The following is an 18,367-nucleotide window of genomic DNA, read 5'->3' as shown; positions in this document are numbered from 1 at the left end:
AGCACATCTGAAGTAGATGCCAGAGGTTGGCGACGGAGGCTGGTCCACTCTGGTGTACAGCCAGGAGACAGAACCAGTCTAGAGGCCGATGATAAAAGTGTTACCAGTCTGGAGGCCGGTTGAGAAGGCGGGAGAAGTCTGGAGGCCAGCGACGAAGGCAGAACCCCTTTAGAGGTCATTATCGTTGGTTGGTACCTCCTAAGGCCATGCGGGTTCCCAGGAATGGGTTAAGGGCCCCATAGGGCATGCTGAGATACATTCATGAATCAAATCCACTTACAGTTAAACAAGCAAAAACATGACGGAATGTGATCATCACAAAGACATGTGTTCATCATGTGTATGTACACCTGCACAAACAACAAGACGCCCAACAGGCGAACAATTCATTGAACAAATCAAGCTAATACAAGAACAAATGTAAAGGCTCAAGTCAGGCTTATTAAAACACACAAATTATTAATAAATAGATTTTACAAGAGAGAAAAAAGGAGGGACTAAAAATAAAGAAAAATTGAAATTGGATAAATAAATAATATGTGGTAATAAATTACATTCAAAATAATACGTTTCAAATTAAATAAACTAATAAAATAAAATAATGTGCAAATGAAAATATAGCCTTATAATCTGCGAATCTTCGTGTTTGCCAGTCAGTGACACGACAAACCTTTTGTGCTTCTGGAGCCCATTTTACTTTCTCTTGAAAAATCCCACGACTTTCCCACGAGCGCTGATGTTTGGTCTCGAGATGCCGCTTTAGCTTTGAAGGCTTCAGTGCTGTGTTGGTAGCGTTAGCCCAAACTCCACACACACCTACACACACCTACACACACACTGGGCTCTGCCTCGTCACCTCCGTTAATAAAGCCCTAATTAGTGAAGTCGGGATTGTACTTGCAAAAAGATTTAGACTTTTTTTTCTTTCTTTCTTCATTTTTTCGTTTTAAATACTTCTCCATAACTTTCGCTACTGGCTAGCGTCTGGCCCAGTGTCTTCTTCTGCCTATTGGAGCTTGTAAAACAACTGACTGACGCATTACCGCCACCAAGTGGTGGGAAGCTATATTGTAACTGAGCGTCTCATGGATAACAGTAATACCTCTGGTGTCTCGCGGCCCACAGGTGCAAAAATGAAAGTTGTTTGCGGCCCTCTAGGTCAGGGGTTCTTAACCATAGGGCCGCGGCCCCCGAATGCGCTGGAAGCAGAAGCCACCGAGACGCAGTCGGCGAAAGTCACCGAGAAGACCGCAAGACCACGGCCGATGCCATGAACCCAGACACGAGGGTGCCAGACACGAGGGTGCTAGACACGAGGGTGCCGGACGCTCCGACGCCCGTGGGATGCCCACAACCAGTCCAAAGCAGAACCTGTGGCCACATCCAACACCCACGCGTCCGGGCCCACAACATCGCTGCAGGCCCACACAGCTGAGCGAACCCCACCGACCACGTCTCGACAACGCCGATTGGCCCCCGCAACCCCGCGAGTTGCGAAAGCCTCGCCAAAGCCGAAATATTTCAACTCTGGCGAAAATGTTGTAACGCAGTGTCGCACCGCGGTGAAGTTGTTGGGTTTGTTTTATTTTGTTGGGTCTTTTTGTCTTGTCATTTCCTGTTTTATTTTGAAATAGTAACTCTCCTCTCGTTTCAGGTCACTTACCCTTCCTCATGTGTCACCAGCCTGATTGTCTTCCCTGATTCCTGATTGTGTCCAGCTGTTTCTCCACTTCCCTCATGTGTACTCATAGTCGGCGTCTCTCCTTGTCCTGTGCCAGTGTGTTCGTTTCTGCCCTTGTGTCCGTGCGGTCCCTCTAGCCCGGCCATAGTTACTAAGCCTTGAATACCAAGCCATCGTGTTCTGTTCCATTGGATTCCTCCAAGAGAGTGATTTTGATTTCGTAAGTTTTGTGTCATAGATTTAGTTTAATTGTTGAAGTTTTCATAGTCTTTTGTTTCCTCCGTAAAGAGTGATTTGGGTTTTGATAATCTTTCATTGTGCCTCCAGTTTTTAAGGAGTGTTTTTGTTTATGTGACGTTCAAAAGAGTCCTTCCCTTTTGGTTGGATAAAGTTAAAAGTATTTTTGTTTTCCTCCAAGAGTGGAGTGATCTTTTGTTTTGATAATCTTTTATAGCCATGCTTCTTCCTATTTATTTATTGGAAGAAGTGTGTTCTAGATAAGTTTGATAGCTCATATTTATTTCTCTGCCTTGGAGTGTCAGTCTTATCAATAAAGACTACTATACCTGGAAAACCTTGCATCTGTGTCCTGTGTTCTGCCTGGGCGTGACTCGCATCTATTGCGCCGCCCGGCGAAACTCGCAACCATTCGCGCCTGTGCACCGACCCCGCATGGGATCCACTCGGGCGGAAAACACGCGACGCGTTTGGTGCGAACACCCCACTAATATTTGAATGGGCCCCGGGCCACTTTGAACTTGAAAAGTTGGGCCCCGAGGTCAAAAAGGTTAGGAACCCCTGCTCTAGGTGGTTAAGAATCACTGCACTAGAGTACAGTGTTCGCAGCACTTTGGTTCAGGTTCGGAAATATGGTGATTTTGGATGGAACGATAAGAAAACACATTGAGTTTCGGGTCGCTATGGACTTTTTGTGTATTAAAACAGACCACAGCCTTTCTCTAACCTTGTGCAGCCAGTACCTAGACATAACATGTAAAAACATGTCGTAATGCTCCAGTCACTATCATTACTATATCAGACATTTTATGAAAAACATTTATGAAAAAAAAAAAAAAAAAGAAATATCTTGTCAGTGAGCATTGTACTGACATCATATTTGCAACTTGCCAGAATTGTTGTTCACAACTTTATATTATTATGTTATTATACATTATAAGCCAGTTTACATTACATTGTTGATCCCAGCTGGAAATCCAGACAAACAAGTTTGTTGATTATTTGGTCCCACAATGGTATTGGCCTGTTTAGTTTCCAAGGCCCCGCTGTTGTTTTCAGAAAAAGTATTTAATGCAGGGTGCAGCCACTGCGGTCACAGTGAGGAACTGTCACTGATGCACAGCATGAGCATACACTCTGCATTTCTCCTCTTATTCTTTGGTGACCGGTGTCATGCGTAATTTCATGCAGTGAAACAGAAACTTAATCTTTGAGAAATTTGTGAAATTTGCAGATGATGAAAAATGTTACAGGTCTCACACTGTTTACTCTTTCAGGTTTGGATTTTAAATTAGAACAAAGAATTACCCTCTTCTTTCTAACTCTACTGTGGTACTTAATGATGCTTTGGGGAAATATTGCTCTTATTGTAGCCATTATTATAGATAAACAACTCCATCAGCCAATGTATATCTTCTTGTGTAATCTATGCATCAGTGGGCTGTATGGAACTGTTGGTTTTTACCCTAAATTTCTTTTGGATCTTCTGTCATCGCATGTCATTTCTTATGCCGGATGCATGCTACAAGGTTATGTAATACACTCATCAACTTGCTGTGATTTATCCATTTTAGCTCTGATGGCATACGACAGATACGTGGCAATATGTCGCCCTCTTGTTTACCATTCAGTTATGACGAAACAGAGAATCTTCCTCTTTGTACTTTTAACCTGGTTTTTACCTCTGTATTGTATGTTTATGAACACGGCATCATTATTGGGAGTGAGGTTATGTGGCTTACACATAAAGAGAATCTACTGTGTGAACTGGATGATAGTTACTCTAGCTTGCTCACCACCCAAAGCAAATGCTGCGATCGCATATTTTAACATAATGTTTTATTTCGGACATTTTTTGTTTATTCTTTGGTCTTACGTTTATCTGATAAGAACATGCAGAGCCTCAAAAGAGAAGTGGGGAAAGTTCATGCAGACATGCTTGCCACATTTGATCTCCCTGATTATTTTTTCGACAGCTGTGCTTTTAGATTTATTGTACATGAGATTTGGGTCAATTAATTTTTCCCAAAACCTCTTTAATTTTATGGCAATACAATTTCTGCTCATGCCTCCGATGGTGAATCCAATTGTTTATGGATTCAGCCTTACCAAAGTTCGCTGTAAATTTTTTTATTTACTTCATATTAAAGAGAAAGATGCAAAGTGTCATCCAATGACTTTCCATATGAGAGTCAAGCACTCAAACTGAGACAGACAGGGGGAAATTAATTAAATGGATTTTTCAGATTTAGAAATGTAAAATATGGATTAATGCGATAAACTGTTTTTTAAAATTATTTTTGGTTGAAACAAGTGATGACAGGATATCACAACAGTGCCATTAATTCAACCTTCATGTTGACACTGAAAGTATCTTCACCTCACATTCAATATTTATCTGCTTCAAAAACATTTGTTCTTTGCAAATATTCACTCATTCTGTGTTCAATTGTCACATGATAGCATTGTAATGCATGTAATGTATTTTTTTACAAGAATCCCAACAGATCAGATGTAGCTCATGAATTTAAATAAAAGAATTGAAAACTTGTCTGGGCTTTTGTTGTATCTAGTGTATTGAGTAAAAGGGAACACAAATATAGCCTCTGTCTCAGGGACAAGGTCTCAAATTTAGTCAGGTCGGGTCTAAAGGTTGCGGGGTAGGTCCAAATTCTGGTCTCATTTTTAGGCCTTTGCAAGATGCTAGTTTGGACATAGCAACAGCTAGCTACAAATAAAGGTGGACACTATAGCTGTCCAAGTGCCTCGCTCTTGCAATAGATTGCATACGAGATGCATATGCATACATGGGCAAAGCTATTGTTAATATGTGCATGTTCTATTTCCTGACTGCCAATCGAAATAGTTGTTTTCATATGAATGTTAAAACCTTAGGAAGCCGCCATCTTAAGGTTTTCTGTATTCTTATAATGTAGATCGCAGCCCGCTGAAACAAGGAGGAAACCTATTTCTGAACGTTGATTGGCTGGTTTGAATTCCCAAAGCTCATGTGTGGCTGTAGTAAGACAAGATATTAATAACTTTAAGATGAAGGACCAAACAGTGTGTTAAGGACGGACAAACATAACACAGGGCTAAAAGCTGATTTTCTAACCATGATGCATAACTCTACTCATGTAAGGTTTTTCTTCCTTTCAGGTTTAAATGAAACAATGAACTACAGAGTTGTTCTCTTCTCTCTCACTTTACTGTGTTACTGTTTCATTGTGCTGGTAAATGTTGCTCTCGTTGTGACCATCATCTTGGATAAGAACATGCATGAACCAATGTATATTCTATTGTGCATTTTCTGCATGAATGGACTTTATGGGACAACAGGTTTCTACCCCAAGATTCTCTGGGATCTGCTGTCTCCAGTTCATGTAATCTCTTATTCTGGATGCCTTGTTCAGGCTTTTGTGATGTACTCATTTGCCTGCAGTGATCTGTCTATTCTTGCAGTCATGTCATATGACAGATATGTGGCTATATGTCGACCCCTGGAGTATCACTCTATTATGTCAAAGCAGAGAGTGTTACTCTTAATCTGTTTCTCCTTGTTATCACCTTTTTGCATTATAGGCACAAATATTATTATAACATCTAGATTGAAGCTATGCAGCCCATATATTGAAAGACTTTTTTGTGTTAATTGGGTTATTGTGAAACTTGCTTGTTTCTCAGATGACACTATTGTTAACAACATAGTTGCATACATTACAATAATCTTTTATGTAATTCACGGGCTTTTCTTAGTTTGGTCCTACATGTATGTCATCAAAACATGTATCAATTCTTTAGAAAACAGAGCAAAGTTCATGCAGACATGTGTGCCACATTTAACCTCCTTGCTCATTTTTCTTGTGACGATACTGTTTGACATCATGCAAATACGATATGGGTCAACAGACTTACCTCAAGCTTTAAACAACTTTATTGCAATACAATTCCTTGTCATAGCTCCAATTATGAATCCTCTCGTTTATGGTTTTAAATTGACCAAAATTCGGAAGAGCATTCTCGGTCGTATTACTGTAACAATTTAATTTCTTCGATGATAATGACACTCAAAGGCCTATATTATATATATATATATATATATATATATATATATATATATATTATTGTACCTTGTCACATTATCTGTACAGTTAATGTACAGTTTTTAAAAAATGATTTGTCATGACTTCTATTCTATAGAAAACAGGACAACATTCATGCAAACATCTTTTAATTCTGAGCTACCTACTTACTTTCCCTGTGACAATAGTTTTGATTTCATGAAGATGCATATTTTGGCTCAAAGGATTTCCCACAAATCTTTCAAAATGTTGTCGCAATAGAACTTCTTGTCATTCCTCCGCTTACAATTCCTCTCATGAATTGTTTTAACGTGATCAAAATGTGGAACAGAATTCTGTGTGTTTTTCATTTTATTTATGATTCATCTAAACTAAATATAAATTAAACGTGCACTGCCTAACCAGCTATGGGCTGGAAGTTTTATCTGGAGTTAAATGTAATACTATTAGACTGCATCTTTTGTACAGTTAGCAAATATTAGCTCAGTAGGCCTTTAAAGCTGTCCTTTTTAATGAAATATGCATTTTATTACATTTGATTGCATTCACCTGTATAGAATGTTCTTATTTCTCAGGATTGAGGGTGCTGCATCTTAAGCCTGTTTTTACCGTGTTGTAATTTTAGAAAGGATGATGATAAAGTAAAATATGGACTTTCTTTTGTTTATCTACATTAATCTCATTAAGCCAAGTCTTGTCAGTTGTTCCGTGTGTCATATTGTTGAACATGTGTATGCACAGATGTATTGACAAGATCCAGCAGCCACTTCACTGTTTGTCTTTTTTGTATTGAGGAATATAATCAGAAATATGAATATTTTTAACATAAATGTTATTGGCCTGCTTGGGATTCTTAGCTGAAATACAAAGGAAAAAAAAGACTAAAAGAGGAAAATATTTCAAAAACTGAACTTTTAAGCAACAAATTAAAGCTGGGTCAACAGACTTACCTCAAGCTTTAAACAACTTTATTGCAATACAATTCCTTGTCTTACCTCCAATTATGAATCCTCTCGTTTATGGTTTTAAATTCACCAAAATTCGAAAGAGCATTCTTGGTCGTATTACTGTAACAATTGAATTTCTTCGATGTCAGTGACACTCAAAGGCCTATATTATTGATATATAAATTATTGTACTTTGTCACATTATCTGTACAGTTAATGTACAGTTTTTAAATGATAATTTGTCATGACTTCTATTCTATAGAAAACAGGACAACATTCATGCAAACATCTGTTAATTCTAACCTACCTACTTACTTAATCAATAGTTTTGATTTTAGGAAGATGCATATTTTGTCTCAAAGGACAGAATTCTGTGTGTTTTAAATTTGATTTATGATTCATCTAAACTAAATATAAATTAAACGTGCACCACCTAACCAGCTATGGGCTGGAAGTTTTATCTAGAGTTAAATGTAATACTATTAGACTGCATGTTTTGCACAGTTAGCAAATATTAGCTCAGTATGCCTTTTAAAGCTGTCATTTTTAATGAAATATGCATTTTATTACATTTGATTGCATTCACCTGTATAGAATGTTCTTATTTCTCAGGATTGAGGGTGCTGCATCTTAAGCCTGTTTTTACCGTGTTGTAATTTTAGAAAGGATGATGATAAAGTAAAATATGGACTTTCTTTTGTTTATCTACATTAATCTCATTAAGCCAAGTCTTGTCAGTTGTTCCGTGTGTCATATTGTTGAACATGTGTATGCACAGATGTATTGACAAGATCCAGCAGCCACTTCACTGTTTGTCTTTTTTGTATTCAGGAATAAAATCAGAAATATTAATATTTTTAACATAAATGTTATTGGCCTGCTTGGGATTCTTAACTGAAATACAAAGAAAAAAAAGACTAAAAGAGGAAAATATTTCAAAAACTGAACTTTTAAGCAACAAATTAAAACTAAGACCCAGATTGGCAGGGAATGTGATTCATTATTATTTTGTATTTAAATAGCACGTAACTACGTTAGTATTGAGCAGCCAAATTACCTGTTGAACTAACAGAGCAAATCATGAGCAAGATGTGAACATTTCTGCTTTTGCCTGCCATGATTGTGGTTCTACCTGGTTGGTTTTCTCTTCTTGTCCACTAAGGAAGTGGTTTAAAGGTGACTCTTCTGCACCTCGTGTTTCAATGTATGGCATAAGAATACTTACATCATCTGCTTTCAGGTGATGCTCTATACGTGATGTTTTTTGTTCATACTGTATGTTCACTAACAATGATCACGCTAGTAGCAATATGAGTTTGAATGGTTTATTCGAAAGTTATGAAACGGAAAAGGGGTCGAGGGGTGAGGGATGATGGGATGTAGGGATGGGGTCGAGGGGGAAGGGATGGAGTTCGAGGGGTAAGAGGTAAGGGAAGAAGAGGGGGCAGAGGGAAGAAAGAGAGGGAAGGTCGGCGGGGTCGGCAGTGTCCCCGTGACTGGTGGGAACGGGGGAATGGAAACTCGTGGATGGGGGTAGTCTTGTCTGAAGAAATAGCTTCATGTGGACAAGCACCGGTGAGCGTTCCTGATGGTATTTGCGTTAGAGTGGATGTAGGAGAGGTACGCGGAGGAGGACCATCGGCCGAGCATCTTTATTACGTGGTCAGGGATTTCTTGGCTGGCGGCAGCGGAGGCGGCGCCAATGCGGAACGAATGGCCTGAGAATGACTCGGGAGGTATGCCGGATCTTGCTAAAATCTGTCGGAAGTTGTGGAGGAACAAGGACCGTGTGGCCCCTTTTCCTGTCTCCGTGATGAACAGGGGGTCTTGGGCGGGGGTTCGGCTAGACGATCTCGAGCTTATGTAGTCGCGGATGGGCTCGTAGGGGCTCAAGAATGAGTCTAGGCGGAAGAGATAAATGTGCTGAGGTGGACCGTGCTGGTTGGTCTTGCTGTGTTTTAGGTGGTATACGATGGTGTCGGGAGGATGGATGGAGATGTCGGAAGTGGTGGCGTGTAGTGACGGCCGGTGGTCGGAGCTTGGGGCGGTGAACTCTGAGCATCGCAAGAAGCTGAAAAAAGCCAGCAGGAACATGGACTCTAGAGTTTTGTCCGTGAAGCGAGACAGGTAGCCTGAACGGAGTGTGTGGATGCATCGAGCGAGGAGGTCTGGTGTGAGGGGCAGGCGTTTAGGAGCGGAAAGTGGTTCGGTTTTACGAAGGCCTTTATGGCTATTTGCGAATGGGTCGTGGCGGGACACGGAGCCCCTGAGGACAGTTTCGTGAGGAAGTTAATTCCGCTTAAGTAGACTCTTATTGTAGCGGACCTGATTTTGTGGGAATGGGCATGGGTTTTTGTGACCTGGGATGTGGGCGGCTCGGATGATGAACTGATGCCGAGCTGGGACTAGGGTTAGTCTACGCATGAACTGCATTATGTCTAGGCAGCGCGACCGTCCCTTATTAATGATATTGACTACTGCGCTGTTGTCCGAGTAGATGGCGATGGTCTTTTTGGACCATTCCTGCCCCCAAAGAATGGCTGCGATGACAATGGGGTACATCTCGGAGATTGCGGAGGAGGGAGTGAGGGATGCGAATTCCGGCGGCCATTCGGCTGAGAACCACTTGTTGCTGTAGAAGCCGCCGAAGCCTATAGAGGGCGCTGCGTCTGTGAAGAGCTGGATGTCTTCTGGCTTGGTGATGTGGTCGTCGTAGAAGAAGGAGATGCCATTCCAAGAGGAGAGGAACTGGTGCCATAATCTAAGCTCTGATTGGCATACTTTGTCGAGTGTGACTTGTGTGTGGAGATTTTCGGCGGAAGCGGCGACTGAAAGGAGGTGGGACAAAAAGGATCAACCTTGGGGGATGATGCGGATGGCGTAGTTAAGGTGGCCTAACAGTGAAAGCAGTTGGCGCTTTGTGCATTTGGGGGTCAGGAGGAAATTGGAGATGAGAAGTGAAATGCGGTTGATATTTTCAGAGGGTAGGGACGCTTGGAATAAGACGGAGTCTAGGGTGATGCCGAGAAATTCCAGGGACATGCTGGGACCTGCGGTTTTTTCTGCGGAAAGGGGGACACCGAGTTCCTGGAACAGGGAGGTCAGGGCGTGGAGGCCGTGTGCCGGGGGGAGGAAGGTGGTGTAACTGTGAGGAAGTCGTCCAGGAGGTGGATGACATACGGGAGTTTATGGACATTAACTAGGATCCAGCAGAGTGCCTTGGATAAGCAGTCAGGTCAGGTCAGGCGTACGGCGAAGTAGTATGCGCATTTCCAGGAGACGCCGAAGAGGTGCCAGTAATTAGGGTGGATGGGCATTATTTTAAAAGCATTGGTGATGTCTGCCTTGGACAGCCAGGCTCCTTGGACTGCGAGGCGGATGAGGGATATGGCGTGGCTAATTGACGTGTACTGCATGGAGTAGTCTGGGCTAGGGATGAGGCTGTTGATGCTTGGGGTGGAAGAGCCGCGGGGGGCTGAGAGGTCTATGATTAGCCTCTGTTTCCCTGAATACTTCCTGGTAGCTATGCCGATTGGACTTATTCTAATTATGGGGAACGGTGGGCTGGTGAGTGGGCCGATCATGAATGAGTTTTTAACTTCCTGGGCTAGGAGCTTGTCGACGGTGTCGGGCTCAACGGTGGCTGATTGCAAGTTTTTGCATGTAAAGGAAGACTCTGGTACTACCTGCACGCCTGGGTGGAAGCCATGTGTGAGACCCTGCAATAGGTACCTTGTGAACTGGAGGTCTGGGTGGCCCTCCAGGGCGGAGGCTAGGGTGTGGGTGTTAATGGGTGTACTGAGGAACTTACAAAGGCTGTGTTTTATCGGGTTGTGGGGACAGGTTGATTTTGTGTGGGCCCCTCCGCAGAAGGAGCAGGTGTGGAGGAATCGACAGCTGGAGGCACTGCATCCTAAGTCATTGAAGTTGTTGCATACCATCCTCCCGCCCTGGTAGAGGATTGGTCTTCCTCTCCGGTCTGCGTCCTTGGGGTGAGGGCGGGAGGTGGTCGGCTGGCGGATGGCTGGTTTAGGGGTGGTGGGATGGGAGGGGGCTGCAGGAGTCCAGCTGCGGTGGAAGGTGGGGCTTTGGTTACGTGGAGCTGGGGGGGGTGGCCTAGGTGTTGAGGCGAAGCATGTGGAGGCTGGATGGGATGGAGCGTCGCAGAGCTCGCAGTTAAGGGAAGGGCGGGAAGCGAAGACTCTGCAATACAGTTCTGGGTTGAGGGTTCCCCAGTACGTGCCCTGGTTGAACTGCTGCACCCGGACGGCGGCCTCGGAAGCAAACAGGAGGTGATAAGTGTAAAATCCGTTGTTGCCGAACCGCAAGGCTAGGTTGAGGATTAAGGTTAAGTAATTGTCGAGCTCGGGCCTGCGGTCGGGGAGGGCCGAGCAGATGACGTCGCGGTAAAGGGAAAAAGCGTAAGCGAACTCCGTTGTGTCGGGGTTGCCCGGGGATCGGTGACGGGACTCTCGAGGATCGCGGGTCTGTGTTCGCTGCCGATGTTGCCGGCGGTGAAGGATGCCGGTGGGGTCTCCGGGACTTCGGGCGTGATCTGCTCGTCTGCGAACAGGTCGTTGTCGGAAGCGAAAGCTCCAATTCCATTCTGCTCGGTATGTGGAGACAGAGTCAAGGTGGGATGAACAGGTGTGCAGGACTTAAGTACTTAAGTGCACCGGAAGTGAGCTGCGTTCGGGGCATGGTCATTGTTCCCGAACTAAGTTCTGTAAAACTACATTTCTTGCCAATGCAATGCTGCTTGTATCACCATCCCCTAAACACCAGCATCTGATAAGGCCTTTGTTTTCAATATAACATTCAATCCAATACTTGAACTGGTTTAATTGTTTGTTCATTATACATGTTCTGTTATTCTATGTTCATTTGGCACATGATGGTGCATGTATCCCCCTTTCTTTTTATAATACCAACAGGTCAAATGTGTTAAAAAAACCTAGCTGTTAAATTACCATAAATTGTCACTTACAATTTACAACAAACACCAACTGCAATTACTTTCTATGTATTATGAATGATATTTGCTGGTCAGTTTCAATGTCAGCAAGTACGTTAATTAATCTGAGGAGCACTTTTCCAAATAACAAAAAATTATACAAACGTGAAATAGCAGTACATGAAACATAAAATAAACACTCATGTTTAGACTGACGTATATATGATTGCCCTTCATAATTATAACAAATATATATAAATATATACATTATTATAATTAGATTTAGATTTTCATAAGTACAAAGTCATAACTTTCCCACCCAAATACATGCGAACGCTACTGTCTGACCAAAGATGGATGACCCCCCTCCTGCAGGCATTCTGCAACTTCCACGGGGTAAAAGTGTGACGCCGTTGACCGTCATGCAGGCACTGGGGTTGTGGTAGCTGCAGAGGTGGATGTTAGGGAGCACGATTGAGGCTTGGTTAACATTCCCCCCTCCCTGACAGGGACAGAACTTTGAGTTGAAAATTGTTCACATTTTAAGAGTGTCAACCTTCATATTGACACTGAAAGTATCTTCACCTCACATTCAATATTTATCTGCTTCAAAACATTGTTTCTTTGCAAATATTCACTTATTCTGTGTTCACTTGTCACATGATAGCATTGTGATGCATGTAATGTATTTTTTTTACAAGAATCCCAACAGATCAGATGTTAAGAACAAAATGTAGCTCATAAATTCTTATGAATTGTCACTTAAATAAAAGAATTGCAAACTTGTCTGGGCTTTTGTTGTATCGACTGTATTGAGTAAAAGGGAACACAAATACAGTCTCAAATTTAGTCAGGTCGGTTCTAAAAGTTGCGGAGTAGATCCAAATTCTGGTCTCTTTTTTAGGCCTTTGCAAGACCCTAGTTTGGACACAGCAACAGCTAGCTACAAATAAAGGTAGACACCATAGCTGACCAAGTGCCTCGCTCTTGCAATAGATTGCATACGAGATGCATATGCATACATGGGCAAAGCTATTGGTAATATGTGCATGTTCTATTTCCTGACTGCCAATCGAAATAGTTGTTTTCATATGAATGTTAAAACCTTAGGAACCCGCCATCTTCAGATTTTCTGTATTCTCATAATGTAGATCGCAGCCCGTTGAAACGAGGAAACCTATTTCTGAACGTTGATTGGCTAGTTTGACTTCCTAAAGCTCATGTGTGGCTGTAGTAAGACAAGATATTAATAACTGTAAGATGAAGGAGCAAACAGTGTGTTAAGGACGGACCAACATAACACAGGGCTAAAAGCTGATTTTCTAACCATGATGCAAAATGTTTCTCATGTAAGGTTTTTCTTCCTTTCAGGTTTAAATGAAACAGTGAACTACAGAGTTGTTCTCTTCTCTCTCACTTTACTGTGTTACTGTTTCATTGTGCTGGTAAATGTTGCTCTCATTGTGACCATCATCTTTGATAAGAACATGCATGAACCAATGTATATTCTATTGTGCACTTTCTGCATGAATGGCCTTTGTGGGACAACAGGTTTCTACCCCAAGATTCTCTGGGATCTGCTGTCTCCAGTTCATGTAATCTCTTATTCTGGATGCCTTGTTCAGGCTTTTGTGATGTACTCATTTGCCTGCAGTGATATGTCTATTCTCGCAGTCATGTCATATGACAGATATGTGGCTATATGTCGACCCCTGGAGTATCACTCTATTATGTCAAAGCAGAGAGTGTTACTGTTAGTCTGTTTCTCCTGGTTAACACCTTTTTGCATTGTAAGCACAAATTTGTTTCTAACATCTAGATTGAAGCTATGCAGCCCATTTATTGAAAGACTTTTTTGTGTTAATTGGGTTATTGTGAAACTTGCTTGTTTCCCTGATGACACTATTGTTAACAACATAGTAGCATACATTACAATAATCATTTATGTATTTCACGGTTTTTTCACAGTTTGGTCCTACATGTATGTCATCAAAACATGTGTCAATTCTTTAGAAAACAGAGCAAAGTTCATGCAGACATGTGTGCCACATTTAACTTCCTTGCTTATTTTTCTTGTGGCGATACTTTTTGACATCATGCATATACGATATGGGTCAACAGACTTACCTCAAGCTTTAAACAACTTTATTGCAATACAATTCCTTGTCTTACCTCCAATTATGAATCCTCTCGTTTATGGTTTTAAATTCACCAAAATTCGAAAGAGCATTCTTGGTCGTATTACTGTAACAATTGAATTTCTTCGATGTCAGTGACACTCAAAGGCCTATATTATTGATATATAAATTATTGTACTTTGTCACATTATCTGTACAGTTAATGTACAGTTTTTAAATGATAATTTGTCATGACTTCTATTCTATAGAAAACAGGACAACATTCATGCAAACATCTGTTAATTCTAACCTACCTACTTACTTAATCAATAGTTTTGATTTTAGGAAGATGCATATTTTGTCTCAAAGGACAGAATTCTGTGTGTTTTAAATTTGATTTATGATTCATCTAAACTAAATATAAATTAAACGTGCACCACCTAACCAGCTATGGGCTGGAAGTTTTATCTAGAGTTAAATGTAATACTATTAGACTGCATGTTTTGCACAGTTAGCAAATATTAGCTCAGTATGCCTTTTAAAGCTGTCATTTTTAATGAAATATGCATTTTATTACATTTGATTGCATTCACCTGTATAGAATGTTCTTATTTCTCAGGATTGAGGGTGCTGCATCTTAAGCCTGTTTTTACCGTGTTGTAATTTTAGAAAGGATGATGATAAAGTAAAATATGGACTTTCTTTTGTTTATCTACATTAATCTCATTAAGCCAAGTCTTGTCAGTTGTTCCGTGTGTCATATTGTTGAACATGTGTATGCACAGATGTATTGACAAGATCCAGCAGCCACTTCACTGTTTGTCTTTTTTGTATTGAGGAATATAATCAGAAATATGAATATTTTTAACATAAATGTTATTGGCCTGCTTGGGATTCTTAGCTGAAATACAAAGGAAAAAAAAGACTAAAAGAGGAAAATATTTCAAAAACTGAACTTTTAAGCAACAAATTAAAGCTGAACTGGTCTAAGTAAGACCAAGATTGACAGGGAATATGAATTATTATTATTTTGTATTTAAATAGCACGTAACTATGTTAGTAATGAGCAGCCCAATTACCTGTTGAACTAACAGAGCAAATCATGAGCAAGATGTGAATAATTCTGCTTTTGCTTGCCATGATTGTGGTTCTACCTGGTTGGTTTTCTCTTCTTGTCCACTAAGGAAGTGGTTTAAATGTGACTCTTCTGCACCTCGTGTTTCAATGTATGGCATAGAATACTTACATCATCTGCTTTCAGGTGATGCTCTATACGTGATGTTTTTTGTTCATACTGTATGTTCACTAACAATGATCACGCTAGTAGCAATATGAGTTTGAATGGTTTATTCGAAAGTTATGAAACGGAAAAGGGGTCGAGGGGTGAGGGATGATGGGATGTAGGGATGGGGTCGAGGGGGAAGGGATGGAGGTCGAGGGGTAAGAGGTAAGGGAAGAAGAGGGGGCAGAGGGAAGAAAGAGAGGGAAGGTCGGCGGGGTCGGCAGTGTCCCCGTGACTGGTGGGAACGGGGGAATGGAGACTCGTGGATGGGGGTAGTTTTGTCTGAAGCTTCGGAGATCGGAGTCCCCCGTTATTCCTGTGAGAGGGAGAGAACAATATGTTAGGAAAAAAAGGGGTTGGGGGGGAGGGATGTGGAGACAGAGTCAAGGTGGGATGAACAGGTGTGCTGGACTTAAGTACTTAAGTGCACCGGAAGTGAGCTGCGTTCGGGGAGTGATCATTGTTCCCGAACTAAGTTCTGTAAAACTACATTTCACTAACAATGATCACGCTAGTAGCAATATGAGTTTGAATGGTTTATTCGAAAGTTGTGTAACGGAAAAGGGGTCGAGGGGTGAGGGATGATGGGATGTAGGGATGGGGTCGAGGGGGAAGGGATGGAGTTCGAGGGGTAAGAGGTAAGGGAAGAAGAGGGGGCAGAGGGAAGAAAGAGAGGGAAGGTCGGCGGGGTCGGCAGTGTCCCTGTGACTGGTGGGAACGGGGGAATGGAAACTCGTGGATGGGGGTAGTCTTGTCTGAAGCTTCGGAGATCGGAGTCCCCAAGAAATAGCTTCATGTGGACAAGCACCGGTGAGCGTTCCTGATGGTGTTCGGGTTAGAGTGGATGTAGGAGAGGTACGCGGAGGAGGACCATCGGCCGAGCATCTTTATTACGTGGTCAGGGATTCCTTGGCTTGCGGGAGCGGAGGCGGCGCCAATGCGGAACGAATGGCCTGAGAAAGACTCGGGAGGTATGCCGGATCTTGCTAAAATCTGGCGGAAGTTGTGGAGGAACAAGGACCGCGTGGCCCCTTTTCCTGTCTCCGTGATGAACGGGGTCTTGGGCGGCTAGACGATCTCGAGCTTATGTAGTCGCGGATGGGCTCGTAGGGGCTCAAGAATGAGTCTAGGCGGAAGAGATAAATGTGCTGAGGTGGACCGTGCTGGTTGGTCTTGCTGTGTTTTAGGTGGTGATGTCTGCCTTGGACAGCCAGGCTCCTTGGACTGCGAGGCGGATGAGGGATATGGCGTGGCTAATTGACGTGTACTGCATGGAGTAGTCTGGGCTAGGGATGAGGCTGTTGATGCTTGGGGTGGAAGAGCCGCGGGGGGCTGAGAGGTCTATGATTAGCCTCTGTTTCCCTGAATACTTCCTGGTAGCTATGCCGATTGGACTTATTCTACTTATGGGGAACGGTGGGCTGGTGAGTGGGCCGATCATGAATGAGTTTTTAACTTCCTGGGCTAGGAGCTTGTCGACGGTGTCGGGCTCGACGATGGCTGATTGCAGGTTTTTGCATGTAAAAGAAGACTCTAGTACTACCTGCACGCCTGGGTGGAAGCCATGTGTGAGACCCTGCAATAGGTACCTTGTGAATTGGAGGTCTGGGTGGCCCTCCAGGGCGGAGGCTAGGGTGTGGGTGTTAATGGGTGTACTGAGGAACTTACAAAGGCTGTGTTTTATCGGGTTGTGGGGACAGGTTGATTTTGTGTGGGCCCCTCCGCAGAAGGAGCAGGTGTGGAGGAATCGACAGCTGGAGGCGCTGCATCCTAAGTCGTTGAAGTTGTTGCATACCATCCTCCCGCCCTGGTAGAGGATTGGTCTTCCTCTCCGGTCTGCGTCCTTGGGGTGAGGGCGGGAGGTGGTCGGCTGGCGGATGGCTGGTTTAGGGGTGGTGGGATGGGAGGGGGCTGCGGGAGTCCAGCTGCGGTGGAAGGTGGGGCTTTGGTTACGTGGAGCTGGGGGGTGTGGCCGAGGTGTTGAGGCGAAGCATGTGGAGGCTGGATGGGATGGAGCATCGCAGAGCTCGCAGTTAAGGGAAGGGCGGGAAGCGAAGACTCTGCAGTACAGTTCTGGGTTGAGGGTTCCCCAGTACGTGCCCTGGTTGAACTGCTGCACCCGGCCGGCGGCCTCGGAAGCAAACAGGAGGTGATAAGTGTAAAATCCATTGTTGCCGAACCGCAAGGCTAGGTTGAGGATTAAGGTTAAGTAATTGTCGAGCTCGGGCCTGCGGTCGGGGAGGGCCGAGCAGATGACGTCGCGGTAAAGGGAAAAAGCGTAAGGGAACTCCGTTGTGTCGGGGTTGCCCGGGGATCGGTGACGGGACTCGCGAGGATCGCGGGTCTGTGTTCGCTGCCGATGTTGCCGGCGGCGAAGGATGCCGGTGGGGTCTCCGGGACTTTGGGCGTGATCTGCTCGTCTGCGAACAGGTCGTTGTCGGAAGTGGTAAGCGAAAGCTCCAATTCCATTCTGCTCGGTATGTGGAGACAGAGTCAAGGTGGGATGAACAGGTGTGCTGGACTTAAGTACTTAAGTACACCGGAAGTAAGCTGCGTTCGGGGCATGGTTATTGTTCCCGAATTAAGTTCTGTAAAACTACATTTCTTGCCAATGCAATGCTGCTTGTATCACCATCCCCTAAACACCAGCATCTGATGAGGCCTTTTGTTTTCAATATAACATGCAATCCAATACTTGAACCGGTTAAATTGTTTGTTCATTACACATGTTCTGTTATTCTATGTTCATTTGGCACATGATGGTGCATGTATCCCCCTTTCTTTTTATAATACCAACAGGTCAAATGTGTTGAAAAAACCTAGCTGTTAAATTACCATAAATTGTCACTTACTGAAACATATTGCACACTTTATTGTCACGTGCATTAGCTTTCTACTGTAACAATTACATATTATCCAATAAACCATGTGAAGCACAACAAACACCAACTGCAATTACTTTCTATGTAGTATGAATGATATTTGCTGGTCAGTTTCACTGTCAGCAAGTACGTTATTTAATCTGAGGAGCACTTTTCCAAATAACTGACGTATATATGATTGCCCT

At 43.1% G+C, this 18,367-nt stretch overlaps 3 protein-coding genes across 3 annotated transcripts; all 3 read left to right on the top strand.

Moving 5' to 3' along the window:
- The first annotated feature begins 3,152 nt into the window (after nt 1-3,152).
- Nucleotides 3,153-4,127, top strand: LOC117750645 (olfactory receptor 5F1-like). The gene has a single exon (XM_034561918.1). It carries the CDS (start codon nt 3,153-3,155, stop codon nt 4,125-4,127), a length of 975 nt encoding a protein of 324 aa, XP_034417809.1.
- A 907-nt stretch (nt 4,128-5,034) lies between these two features.
- On the top strand, nt 5,035-5,964 carry LOC117750643 (olfactory receptor 142-like). The gene has a single exon (XM_034561915.1). The coding sequence runs from the start codon at nt 5,035-5,037 to the stop codon at nt 5,962-5,964; it is 930 nt and encodes a 309-aa protein (XP_034417806.1).
- A 7,265-nt stretch (nt 5,965-13,229) lies between these two features.
- LOC117750642 (olfactory receptor 142-like) lies at nt 13,230-14,177 on the top strand. Its single transcript, XM_034561914.1, has one exon. The coding sequence runs from the start codon at nt 13,230-13,232 to the stop codon at nt 14,175-14,177; it is 948 nt and encodes a 315-aa protein (XP_034417805.1).
- The last annotated feature ends 4,190 nt before the right edge of the window (nt 14,178-18,367 follow it).

Source organism: Cyclopterus lumpus, chromosome 21, assembly GCF_009769545.1.
Source record: "Cyclopterus lumpus isolate fCycLum1 chromosome 21, fCycLum1.pri, whole genome shotgun sequence".
Lineage (NCBI taxonomy): Eukaryota > Metazoa > Chordata > Actinopteri > Perciformes > Cyclopteridae > Cyclopterus > Cyclopterus lumpus.
This window is presented reverse-complemented; position numbering and strand designations above follow the sequence as displayed.